Source organism: Osmerus mordax, chromosome 19 (genome assembly GCF_038355195.1).
Source record: "Osmerus mordax isolate fOsmMor3 chromosome 19, fOsmMor3.pri, whole genome shotgun sequence".
Lineage (NCBI taxonomy): Eukaryota > Metazoa > Chordata > Actinopteri > Osmeriformes > Osmeridae > Osmerus > Osmerus mordax.
This window is the reverse complement of record NC_090068.1, coordinates 2,657,018-2,670,851: the sequence shown is the minus strand read 5'-3', so window position 1 is coordinate 2,670,851 and position 13,834 is coordinate 2,657,018. Positions and strand designations below refer to the sequence as shown.

Here is a 13,834-nt window from a genome sequence, read left to right as displayed (position 1 = left end):
ACGGTAGTCTACTATTTCACTGAAGCATTAGCATCATGACATTATCCTCTGTTGCCCGGGCAACACATACTACAGTGGTCTATGATGCATCTGTTTTCAATCGTTAAAATAAACATTCCTCACAAATACATTTTCGTTGTAGGATTTATTATGACATTACATTACAAGTAAACGATTTGTTGGTGAAATTATCATTACCTGTGGTTTCAAACCAGTGTTGCTCACTTCAACACTGTAGCCTAGGCGAGGCACATTACAAAAAAAAGCTGTTTAGGAAGTCAAACGGCGACAGAACATGTTCGGCACTCCCCTTACTTAAATCAAAAGTCTTTCAATAGGTGAAACTATCTGACTACTAACCTGAACTTCATTGACACAGCCTAAACGTTGTCAATCTGTTCATGAAAATAATTAATTTCAGCCTAAACCGTAAAACGGAACGTTTAATCGAATTCAACCAACGCAATCGCTACCAAGACGAACTCAGCAGTAGTACTGTACCGTAGTAGTACAATTTACAGGGGCAGCTTCTCCACACAGGGCTATATCGCATTTTGCGTTGTTACTGACAATGATTGCTACCAGTGAGCTTTTTATGAATGAGCGATTTTCCACTAAATAAATGTCAAGCTTATTTACGTTTTGGGGGGCATATTTTCAGTTAGCAGATGGTACTGTTTGAATCGCGATTCCATCTTCTACTGCAGAATCGTAGAATAATCTTCAAAGGGGGTTCTTTATTAATGAATGAATGCAATGAGTAGGCTAAATGCCTGAAAATATCATGAGAAGGGAAAACTTAAAATGACGTTTAAGTCATAGAGATTAGGTCAATTTTTACACCGGTCTGCCAAATTTATTCGTTTTGATTCAACGATGAGGCTGCCTCTTGCAGGGGAAATGCGAAGACATCTATTTCATTCTACACTTCACTCGTATTTTCAGTTGTAAATGAGCAGCAAAAAAAAAGCTTTTAAATCTATGTAATCTTTATAAATAATAAGTATGCATTTTTATATAAAATATACAGAAATATCAGTTGTAAAAATGTCATTCAAAAACGGACCCCTGTGCAACCGACGCAAGCAAGCACACCCTACAATTTCCCCAGAAATTGTACCCTCTCTAGTTCATCTTGTATCATCTTGTTTGTTTTTTACTACAGCCAAATAAAAAAAGGTGTAGTACTGCATTTATGCTGAAGGCGCAGTAGCGGTGACTACACCATAAAGAATTCGCATTTCTGTAATTCTTTACAGAATAAGAACCTACCGTTGACATCTTCCGGTGAAGACAGGCGCAAACGCGTGGAAACCGGTGGAAACTGCTGGAAGTCTGAAGAGCTATCAAGTCGTTAAGATTCTGTTTGGCTTTTGCCAGCTTGCTACTTTTCTTATCTTAATTACAGGTTTATCGTACTTTTTACCTTTAGTATAGATAACTATTACAATAATGTCAGTTATAGGCGAGGAGAATGTGCGAGGTGGTGCTGTTTTCAGAGACATCAACGCTGATGACGAAGACTCACAGCCCACTGAAATCGAGTCTCTGTGCATGAATTGTTATAAAAACGTAAGTGCGGACACAATTTTTGCTAAATTGTATTATTTTTTATAATGGCCTACATCTAGTGCTGCGTTTGGTAGCTCATAGGTATATTGGCGATGAAGTGTACGTCATTGTGCTTACACACAGGGAACAACACGTCTGCTTCTGACGAAGATTCCTTTCTTCAAAGAAATCATCATCAGTTCCTTCTCCTGTCCAAATTGTAACTGGTCCAACACTGAAATCCAATCTGCAGGTCGCATTCAGGACCAAGGCATTACTTATACACTCAAAATCAAGTCTAAACAGGTTAGAATTGCTCAATGGACTGTGGACACATTGTAGCCTTAATTATTACCAACTCCTATCTGAGACGTTTGCCTCTTAACAGGATATGAACCGGGAAGTGGTGAAGTCAGACAGTGCAACCACTAGAATCCCAGAATTGGATTTTGAAATTCCTCCATACACTCAAAAAGGAGGTAAGAATCAATACAAATGAATGTTGAAAGGAATTAAAGAATCTAAATATCTAAATCTAAAGAATTAGCATATTAAGCTTTTTACATTTTAAGTTTTATTGATTTAGCAGATGCTTTTGTCCAATGCGATGTACAAATATGGCATTAACAAATTAATCTAAAATGGAATTCAAACACAAGAACAGCTTCAGAGCAACTCATACTATTGTAGTTGAAGAGGTCTGTCATTAGGGTAAACAGACTTCTTTGGTTCTTTGCTTTTGGTTAACTGACTGCATGCATCTTATTCATTAATGTTGTGTGCATGCATTGTTTGGTTAAAATCAGTTCTCTATTACCAGCTCTCAGCACCATTGAAGGCCTCTTAGACCGAGCTGTTGCAGGGTTGGAGCAAGAACAACCACTTAGAAGGGTATGTACAGTGCTGTGAAAAGGTATTATTATTATTTATTTTTTTACATTGTATGTGGTGTTCAGATTTGTTTGTGGTACTATATGTATGTACTGCTGGTAAAATGTACACATTGTTCAAGTTTTTCATTTCTCTGGTGTTTGAAGTTTCAATCATGCTATCTTAAGGTGTGGAAAGTCTCTTCTCCCCCCAGAATGTAACTGCTTATTTATGAAAGCTTTGGTTAACAAGCAGCTCTGCCCAATATAAATCAGACACATGCCCTCACAGTGAACTCCACTGCCCTGCGATTCTCTTGTGTGTCATGTCTCAAAGGATGGACATTTCAAGACCTTTGCAAAAACAATTTGTTGATGCTTAACAGTTTGGTAAAAGTGACAAAGCGATTTTTAAGTCTCTAGGGGCCGGTTGCACAAAACACCTTAAGTTAAGATTTTCCTTAAAGTCAGTTACGGTTTCCTTAAAATATAATCGGTTGCACAAAGCACCCTTAAGTCTTTCCCTTAAGGTTTCCTTAAATGTTCCCTTAAGTATTTAAGGTTTTCTCCTTATCTTGGTCTTGTACTTAAGGATTCGTTAAGTTTGTTAAAGCGTTGCATGAAAGCCCTTAGCAAACAAAGTAAGGAAGAAAACTTAAGGTACCTCTGACTTATTCTTTACCGCAACATGGCTGAGTTTATGGAGATATATGAACCCATCCCACACCTATAGCACTCTGTTAGGCTATTGTGCTGCAGTCTAAACATGAAGGCTATTTATGCGTCGGCTACCGCTGTAAGTAGCTCAGGGCCAATATTCAAATTTGTTCAAAATGTCCCCCCCAATATATTGATATAAAAATAGAAATATTGCTATAAAATATAAATGTGCTACGCTACGACAGGCCACCAGGCACGCTGTCCAAAATTATCATAACAAATTTAATAACTAAACGTTCAAAAAAAAGAAGGAAATGAAATCTCCCCAGCAGATTGTACCCCCAATGTTGACACCATGGCTACGGCCTTGAAGTAGCTAGACTCAAGCCGGTAAATGCAGAGTAACTGTTGATCTCATTTTGATCTACAGTTGGAAGTAGCTCTCACTTAAACGTTACTGTGTAGCAACAAGACCTACAAGTAAAGTTGATATCACCAGTTTTATTGGACTCCCTCCTGTAATTGGTTCTCTTTTTTGGACATTTTTTTTTTCTTGAATTGATCGCTTCACCAAACTTCTTGTTTATTTTTGTTGCAATTTCGTCCTACATTAGTTTTTTGTTTGCAGATATTTGTGGATCAAATTAACTTTTTAGTATGTGCTTTCTTTTGTTGTATTCCTGTAGAAGCACAATATTTTCCTCTTCTGAGCAATTTGGTTTTCTTGCCGTTTCTTCAATTTTTTTCATAGGTCTAGCTAGAGCTAACAAGCTCTAGTTTTTGTAAGGTGATGCACTAGCGATATAATTGAACTAACACGCTCTCCGTGGAAACGGTCAAATTTTACTGCTGTGAACTCACGTTCAATACATGTTTGTACATGTACAAACATGTATTCATTCAAAATAAAATTAAAGGGTCACTATGTATTCATAGATTTTGGTAGAACATTTAATGGCATTCAGGGTATAAATATGCAAAAATACAGAATCCAATTTTTCACAGAACTATGCTCTCAATTATGTAAAATATGTAGGTTGGTTGCTTGTCATAGATGAAGTCATGCTCACTCCTCCTCTTCATAAAGGTATCTGCCCCTGAAGCTGCAGAGAAAATTGAAGAGTTTATTGAAAAACTCAAGAAGTTGAAAGATGTTGAAAGTGAATTCACACTGGTGAGTCCAATTTTGACTCGATCAGGAATGGGGAGAGGGTGTCAAATTTAGATTTGGAATAAGTTTATTCAGACTACATCTTTTAATAATGTCTAAACTACACAAAATACAATCATAAATGTAATGGTGAGGGTTTCCTTTTCTGTCAAGCAAATTTCATATGTCATTTATATTTTGTAGGTTGTTGATGATCCATCTGGAAACAGCTTTGTGGAAAACCCCATGGCTCCTCAGAAGGACGAGGCTCTAACAGTCACCCACTACAACAGGACTGACCAACAAGATATCACATTGGGTTTGAAGGTAGTCTTGAACCACAGCTGACAGACACAAATGGCTTTCCCCAAGCTTTTCCTGGTTAGGGCTTTGCTTATTGTCTTGTTTTAATGTAAACACTTGAGTACTAAGGTGATGCTTAAGTAAAAGTAATTAATTTGATGAGGGGAATTCTGACGTTTTTTGAAAGGTGCTTCAAAATGTAGCCTACTTTCTGGTCAACGTCATCATGGGAGCCCGTGTGATTGTGTTTTTGTTCCATGTCCTGCACAGGCTGAAGAGGAGGAAGAGGAGGAAAAGCCTGGGAATGATTTGGACAGTATGAGAAATGAGGTGAGGCATCGGATGCACTGAAATGGGTTCTTAATTTTGAGAAATACATTAAAATTTGGTTGTGCGTTTCTCTCAGGTTTTAAGGTTTAATACCAACTGCCCAGGATGCAATGCGCCAGCCTCCACAAACATGAAGCTTGTTCGTATCCTTTTAAACTTTTTGTTGGTAGACCTCAACTCTGGTAGTACTGCTAAAATGTTTAATGCAATTCTTGGTCAGATTTCAATTAAGGTCAACTTGATTATTGACCACTCTAAATATGTTGGATTTGTGTCCATTCCTTATGTCCATGCATAGCCTGATGTTGTCATACTCATAATTCAGAATATGAGTCTGATACCGCTCCGTTGGGCTGTGAGGATGGGGCGTGTTTCAACCGAACCCGGTAAAAAATGCTTCTTCGCTCAATTGGATAGACCTACAACCAATCAGAGCAACGTAGTATGTTGTTTGTTGAAAACAAATTCAACCCAAGCGCTCTTTGGTGATGTGGTTGATTATGTTACTGTTGACCATCTGTCCATCATCGTATAAAGCCCGCCCTGACAATTTGATTGGTCTGAACAGCTCTTGTTCGGACATAGTTTTTCCCCAACTGAGCGACCCCAGACCCAACTTCCCGACCAAATTTTTTTGTGGGCGGGCTAAGTTTGGCTGGCACCCAGGCTAGTCCATGCATGTTTTAAGTCTATAAAATGAGGCATGAGAAACTTTGGAGTTTGGATTAAGTTGTGTGCTTGCAAATATTTGAATATTCCTTGACATTCTCTTAGAAATCCCTCATTTTAAGGAGGTTATCATCATGGCAACCAACTGTGATGCGTGTGGACTACGCACCAATGAGGTACAAAACTGCTTGCAGTTCTTTCTCTAAATTGACCCTAACTTAATACTTAATTGCGCCAAAGCCTTGTGGGAGTGGTAGCAATGTTTTCCTTGTATGACCTTGAAGGTAAAATCTGGAGGAGCTACAGAACAGCAGGGCACCAAGATCACTCTTCACATCACAGATCCTTCTGACATGACCAGAGACTTACTGAAGGTACAGTTTTCACTACCCCTCAGTATTATGATTGCTTGTTTTGAACTTCTCACTTTCCCCATGTGAATGTGTGGATGGATTACATGTATTGTATAGCCGTTGTTCATTAAAAGGTCTGACATTAACACCAAATTGAGCTCGTCTCATGAGGGCCCTCTTACATTTGAACTAGAATCGTTGCATCAGTCACATTTATTTGTTTACTTGAGTGAAATACAAAACAAATCCTTCTTGCTTCATGCTGTTTGCAGTCAGAGACATGTGGCATCCTCATTCCTGAACTAGAGTTTGAGATGGGGATGGCAGCTCTGGGTGGCAAATTTACTACGGTAGAGGGAATCCTCACAGATATCAAAGACCTGGTAAGCAGTTATGATGTCACCTTAGCTTGTTTAAAATGACATTGGTGCAATTGCAATGTTTGGTTCATAGTTTGTTGCTGTTCCCTACAGATTGTCTCCAAAAATCCCTTCTTATGTGGAGATAGCTCCACTGCAGACCGGACACAGAAACTAAAAGAGTTTGGCCAGAAGATTGACAAGGTTTTCTTGTTTGTCAAACTAGGAACTTTGTTTTCAATGTTTCCCATGTGCTTTTTGAGACTAGTCACCTAAGATATTGGAATATTTGGAGTTTAGACTGTGAAGCTTATATAAATGCATCCGTGTCGTCTTTCACCAAATATTCAGATCATCGAAGGAAACCTCAATGTCCATTTAGTTCTTGATGATCCTACAGGGAACAGCTATATCCAGGTAAAACAACTTATTTTGACAATATTTATATAAATTATTTAAATGACACATCAAAATACCAAACTATTTGAAAATGATACCGAATTACTAAAAGTATACCTGAAACCATCATGGAATGTATATGTATGTTACAAATTTGTTCAAATATTTACATATATACATATTCTTGAAAGTAAACATACTGAGCGTCACAAGTATAATTATTAACTGGGTTTTTCTTTAGAACGTATATGCTCCAGACCCAGATCCAGAGATGACAACTGAAAAGTACAATCGAACATTTGAGCAGAATGAAGACCTTGGTTTGAATGATATGAAGACGGAAGGATATCAGGAGTGAAGACAGCTAATGTTGAGATACATATATTTTACACTTAAACTTGACGTTCAGACAGATTGTTTTGGATATGAGTATTAAATATGTACTTAAAAGGAAGGTACGTTTTGGTTTAAAGTCCCTTTCACAGTCATGGTTAGTCATGAAATTACTGGAAATGTTGATGTTGGCATTCTATTGCATGTGCTACTCCAGAGTCTTGTTTTGAAGAGAATAAATCATATATACATTACTGCTGTATATCTCATATTGCTATGCATCAGTGTCCTCCTTTGTTCATGAGCCGTCCATGGAGAAGTTCCCGGATAAGGAAAACAACAGACTGGTGACCTTTGCTTGCGCTATACCCGAACATAACATTTATTGAAATAAACAAATAACATCACATTTTGCACAAAATGTCTTCAGGGCTTAGGCCTACATCACCACTAAATAGGAAACCCAAAATTGGTCCCATTTGTCTTCGTGGTTTATACCACCCCACCCTTAAATGCGCCACCATACTTAGTCCAGTTACAAGAATAGGCAAAACGGTGTCGAATTAATCTTGTTTTACGTATGCAGAGTACATCTAAAATTGTCGAAATTCTGTCGGAAATTGTGTTCGTTACAAAAACCAATATTATGAAGCATTGTCCGTTTACAACAAATCCCACTTTCAGTGAGTGCGAAAAAGCGAAGTGAAAGGCAAAAGCCTTTGTTTTGATTTGTGGGTCCCTGCTGGTTACTTGCTCTTCGCTGGTTTTTCAGTCTTCTTTGGTAGAAGAACGGCCTGAATATTAGGCAACACTCCACCTTGAGCGATGGTAACACCACCTAAAAGCTTGTTTAATTCCTCGTCGTTGCGGACAGCCAGCTGGAGATGACGGGGGATGATTCTCGTCTTCTTGTTGTCCCTGGCTGCGTTGCCTGCCAACTCGAGGATCTCGGCTGTAAGATATTCCAGTACAGCAGCCAAATACACAGGGGCTCCAGCACCAACGCGCTCCGCATAGTTGCCTTTGCGCAATAACCTGTGTACACGTCCAACGGGAAACTGCAAACCGGCGCGCGATGAACGGGACTTTGCCTTTGCTCGGGCCTTTCCACCGGTCTTACCCCTTCCAGACATATTGAATAAACTGGACAGTCTAGTCAAACCGCGTTGCCTACCTTTTTCATTAACAATTCACTTAAGAGTATATTGACGTAACGTTGGAGGGATTGGTAGGCCTATTTGTACCACAAGGTGTCTTCTGATTGGACGACTCTAATGGAAATGCACCAACCAATTGTAAAAGCAGACAAACGTGTCACAGGGTCTGAATTTCCAATAGGGTTCACGGATATTTTCGTCTACATTTGCATTGCAATCTTATAAATACAAGGCAGACATTGCGTTTCGAGACTGTTTGTTTACTCATGGTCAAGAGTCATAGACATAGTACGTTGAAACGACGCCTGAGCTATCTAAAACAGCACCCGCAGCAATGAAAAGGTCCAAAAAGGCAAAAAAACGGAGATAAGGAGATAAAAAGCCACGAAAGACAAGGAAAGAGAGTTTTGCTATTTGTGTCTATAAAGTATTGAAGCAGGCACATCCTGATACAGGGATCTAACGCCTGGGACACACTGGCTGCGATCTGCTGCGATCTACTGCCAAGCGCCGCAAAGCGCCGAAATTGCCTGCGTTTCTGCAACGATCGTTTCGGCAACTGGTCGGGTTTTTTCGCAAGACGCTTGCGAAATCGGCTGCAGGATGATAAAATACACCATATCAGTTGATATATTTGTATAAAAAAAGCCTGTTAAGATTTTACTACATTAATTGAAGACTATGGTGAACATTTGTAAAGTTGTAGGCTTTATAATAATTTTTTTAACGTTACTTTGTAGGCCTATGTACTTCACCAATATTCACCCTATAAAACCTGACTAATGTTGGTAACGAACGACTGTTCCATGTGGTATACTCCGATAAAAACGAATGAAAATAAATGGATTGATCTGTTGAGCCAGCATGCCCGTAGTTGTTTTGTTTGTTTGAGAGAAACGAGTTGTCACCGTTGCTCACAACACACGCGTCCAGACATAGCCTACCGAGAGAGAACCCCCAATTTCTAAAATCAGCGAGAAATTCAAGGATATGGACAACATCTAATTATTTCTCAAAGTTGAAACGCACAGGGATTTTTTACAAGGACAACGTAGAGAAGGATCATTGCTGGGATGCTGTTGGAATAACATGTAGCCTATGCCATGTTTATGTTAGCGTAATGTGAAAAAGGAAAGCTCCGAGTAGATGAAAGGCTTGGTGAATGCTTCTGTACTAGGTCTAAATCCAATCAGCGAACAGAGGGAGTGTCTGAGAACGATGACGTTGATGTTGTGCGCTAGTTTGTGTTGTAGTTCTGTAATGGCGGCGGAGAAAGATGCGAGCGAAGCCATTTGGTCCGTAGTGGCAAAGCTGCCGAAAATCCAGAAGTTAAAGCCGGAGCAAGAACAATCCCCACAGGGTTCGTTTGATTTTCCAGCTAGCTCCGTGAAGGAGTTGGCTAAGGCCGACGATAGCGATTGGTTATGGCAGATCCAGAGTGGCTCTGGGCAGATCCAATAGTTTTGAACTTCAACAGAGTACCCGCCTTCAAGGAAGTTAACTTGTCAATGGCGCCGTCTGGCACTTTTGGCCTTATATTCTGAAAATACTGGTGCTAGCATTCCTTTGTCAGTAGAGAGCCCTCTCCCCACATGACACTAGGCTTACGTAAACAAACTGACCTAGGTTGACCATTATCATACGAGAGGTGCAATAAACCTTATCTGTGTTGAGTGAATCATATGGTCAAGCCTAGGGTCGGAGAACTCTGTAAGTTTCCACGTGCACGCACACTCTGTCTCTGGGATCGATCATATTGACAGCTGATATGCAGGGGAGGAGACTTCTCACCAATAAATGGTACCTGAAGACTTGTGAACCAGACAAACTTTGAAGCACAATGGCGTGTGATGTTTTTGTCTTCTTGTGGGCCGGCCGCAAGCAATAAAGCTTTCTTAAAGATCCTGTAAAGTAAATTCCATGTTTTGCTTCTAAGTACATTATATACGTGTGAAATGAGTTCCTGAAAGCATGTGCAAAGCGCTAAAACTTTGTCACACTGAAATGTGGAGTTAGACCGAAGAACAGTTTCTCTTCCGTTTTCAGATCAGGTTTTAATGGGCGGAGACAAAAATGCCCTATCTACGTCATTTCGCCCCATCTACGTCAGATCACTGAATGGCTGCTCCTGCTGTACTGTTAAGGCCAATATATGCTTCTGCGTTTTTCGAAAAACTGACACATGGGAACCGTGTCTCCATGGAACGCCCTCTACGAGCTCTCCGTCAGCCCTCGGAGAGCCCCGGAGAGCTCGACGTGCACCTCCTGAATTTTCTAACTATCCGTCGTAGCGACGGAGAGCTACGGAGACCCCCTTGGCTGTGATTGGTCAGTATTAAGAATCGCTTGTGTCAGGGGCGGGGTTGCCGGGATAAACAGGACGAACAGAATCCTTTGACCGCCATTGCTGTAAGTTTTCACAATTCATATTTCAGCTAAACAGTAAATGTAAATCAGCATCTGAATTAAAATGTGACGAGAAATGGGCAGTGTAGTTGCTGAAAATGTGTGTATTTTATTGATGAAACGGCTAATTTGTAAATTTGCTCCGACTTCTCGATAACCTAGGTAAATAAACACTCCACGACAACTTACAAAAAACCATTGCGCCACCTACTCTTCTGGCGGCGAATTGTTTTCAGCACCCACAGCCTACGGAGAACCATAAACGAAGTATATCCGTCCGTATCCGTGCGCCCGCCCATCCGTAAACAGAGACGCAGAAGCATATTTCGGCCTTTATTGTAGCTTACATCGGCTAGCTAGCTAGCTTCAGGATGTCTCCCACCACCCGCAACTGCATCTTCCCTGAATGCAAGAACTCCAGCTGCGCTGCAACGCTATAAGTTCCCTTTTGATAATGAAAGGAAAAATAGGTGGATAGATTTTGTGAAGAGCCACGCTCATGGAAAGCTCCGGTTAAACTCCAACAACCGCCTCTGCGCCACTGACCATTTCACGGCAGACAGTTTTAACATGGACCAGAGACAGACGGTGTTCACCAACACACGGCTTCTCTTGCAGCGCGGAGCCGTACCGAGCATCGCCCCCCCAGCCGTTCATCCTCCGGTCGCACCTGGACCATCCACCGCCGCCAGCAGTTCATCACTCAGTTCTGTGTGCTTGTTATAATTATACTAGATAACTTTTCCAGAGGTATCTCTGCTATGAGTTAGTGCAAACCGCTAAATTGATATTAGGCTACTCGGTGTAGAATGATGGTATTTTGGTGAAATGGTTGCTAATGTGTGAGAAGTAGCCTAGTTGAAGAGCTCACTGTCTGCTGTCTCCGGTGTCCATTTTTACTGTTACAGCTCAGGGGAACATTTCATTTATATGCATCTGTATGTTTCACTCATTGAACAAATACATTCTAATTCTACGGTTTTGTTCGGCTTGACATAGCGTCCATTATCTGGGTCGGAGGTAGGCACTAGGCAGCGAGGGGCGGAGTTTCAGCTCCTTCAGGCGACACGCCCCCCCAGTCTCAAGAAGAGAAGACTGCTGATTTTTTCACGATTTCAAAGCCTAATTTAACATACTTGTCTGTGTTATTTTTTCATTCGAATTTGGATGGGTAGTTAATAACACATTATTCTGTGGTGTGGCGAACTTAAAACTCGTTTCCAGGTCCACTTTACAGGATCTTTAAACTTGTTCACCGACTGACTGTGCAATGCTTGATAGATTAATATTTCTGACATTCAGCTGTTGGGAAGTTCATCAACATCATTACTAGCCAAAGCAATACACGCAAGGAGGAAGGGGGGTGAGGAAGTTAGGTTACAAGAAAGTTCAGAACTTTCCAGTATAGTGCCGTCATTATTATGCAGGGCGGGGGATTATTCTCATTTACCCTATAAAACATGAGAGTTGGGGCATTGGTCTTGGTCTTTTCCTGTGATAAAGAAAGTGTTTTGTCCGTTTCTTCATAAACGGAGTGACTAAGTTCAGTTAAGTTCTGGATTTTAATACGTATTTATCAATCTGCAGATTGGGAGAGAAAACCAGTCTTCTGACCATAAATGACAACACAACATCAAGCTTAGGTCTCAACCAGGTCTCTCTCCGCTCCGAAAGCCGGAGGACCATCTTTTATAGGGCACAAGAATGTAAACATAGATTGTGACAGTCAGGCAGGAATGACGTTACAACAGTCTCAGAGAAAAAGATTCACTGCTCCCAACACATGACAACTCTCACACTAGAGAGTTCATAGTTGGAGCTCTCCTTGTAGTCATGACAAGGACCGTTTAGCCAGTACTTTCTCCTGACCCCGAACATCTATTAACCTGACACATAGACACAATATACTGTTATTAATAGCAAGCTTACATGATAAACATACTAACTAGTATCCAATGACTAGTTCTATTGATTAGGGATTAATGTAAGCACACAGGAAATCCCAATTTCTTCCACACCTGTATGTCTTGTGAATGCGCTATTGCCTTTCCGAAATAAACCATCAAGCTGCCCTGAGCTGTTTAAAAGGTATTTTGTCTTCGACTCCTTTTTCTACTACCTTCTACGGACGTCTTGATTTCCCCAACAGTGTTTTGTCCCTCGGGAGTTGCCGTAGGCCTGATGCTGAACGCATTTGTGAAATCAGTGAGGGTTGTTCGATGAGCGATGTCAAGAAGAGCAGTGGTAAAACACAAGTTATGAAAAGAGACCGCGTCCGTGTCTTATTGTCCACATGATCATATACAATTAGATCTAAAACGAACTTACACAGAGCTCGGTTACACTACCAAAGTTGGATTAGTAATGTTGTTAGCGATGCTAGCGTTATTTTGCTAGAGCTAGCTAGTCTATAACATTTCACTGGGTCTTGCAGCTGTTTGATTAACTGAAATCAGTGTGCGAATTACGGGGGGGGGGGGGGGGGATTAAGGCTCGGACCCCTCTAAAAGAGGTAAAATCCACAGGTTGGGGGGGTCGATACATTTATATATCGTTCTTACCTGTAATCGTAAATATTACAATATATTTACCATATTCATTCAGTAACAGGTTGGCGATACACAGAAATGTTGACTTTATAGCAGGGAATATCACACACAGACTGACTGCCATCTAGTCAAAATAAATCACTAGTCACTCAATAAATACAGCGCGAGTGACAAGTGCCCAATACAACTCAAGAAACAGCGCGAGTGACCAGGCAGTGTGCTGGTTCAATCAACTCAGTGTAGCTACGTAGCGGTACATTCCGCGTCGTGAGAAAGTTCAAGAAAGGCAAGTTATCTAATACCCCCAAAAAATCTGTCACGAATGTATTTGTAATGGCAATTAGCTGTATAATATTCACAAGAATGTTAACTAGAGAGGGTACAATTTCTGGGGAAATTGTAGGGTGTGCTTGCTTGTGTCGGTTGCACAGGGGTCCGTTTTTGAATGACATTTTTACAACTGATATTTCTGTGTATTTTATATAAAAATGCATACTTATTATTTATAAAGAATACATAGATTTGTTTGCTGCTCATTTACAACTGAAAATACGAGTGAAGTGTAGAATGAAATATATGTCTTCTCATTTCCCCTGCAAGAGGCAGCCTCATCGTTGAATCAAAACGAATACATTTGGCAGACCGGTGTAAAAATGGACCTAATCTCTATGACTTAAACGTCATTTTAAGTTTTTCCCTTCTCATGATATTTTCAGGCATTTAGCCTACTCATATTGCATTCATTC

The 13,834-nt window shown here is 40.5% G+C and overlaps 2 protein-coding genes across 2 annotated transcripts; one reads left to right on the top strand and one right to left on the bottom strand.

Moving 5' to 3' along the window:
- Nucleotides 1–1,295: 1,295 nt before the first annotated feature.
- On the top strand, nt 1,296–7,250 carry zpr1 (ZPR1 zinc finger). The gene is made up of 14 exons (XM_067256865.1): nt 1,296–1,572; nt 1,696–1,857; nt 1,940–2,030; nt 2,372–2,442; nt 4,168–4,254; nt 4,435–4,557; nt 4,804–4,863; nt 4,940–5,006; nt 5,638–5,708; nt 5,817–5,906; nt 6,158–6,268; nt 6,359–6,448; nt 6,596–6,661; nt 6,885–7,250. Exons 1-14 carry the CDS (start codon nt 1,453–1,455, stop codon nt 6,999–7,001), a joined length of 1,326 nt encoding a protein of 441 aa, XP_067112966.1. The 5' UTR covers nt 1,296–1,452; the 3' UTR covers nt 7,002–7,250.
- h2ax1 (H2A.X variant histone family member 1) lies at nt 7,161–8,171 on the bottom strand. The gene has a single exon (XM_067256866.1). It carries the CDS (start codon nt 8,107–8,109, stop codon nt 7,723–7,725), a length of 387 nt encoding a protein of 128 aa, XP_067112967.1. The 5' UTR covers nt 8,110–8,171; the 3' UTR covers nt 7,161–7,722.
- Between the last annotated feature and the right edge of the window lie 5,663 nt (nt 8,172–13,834).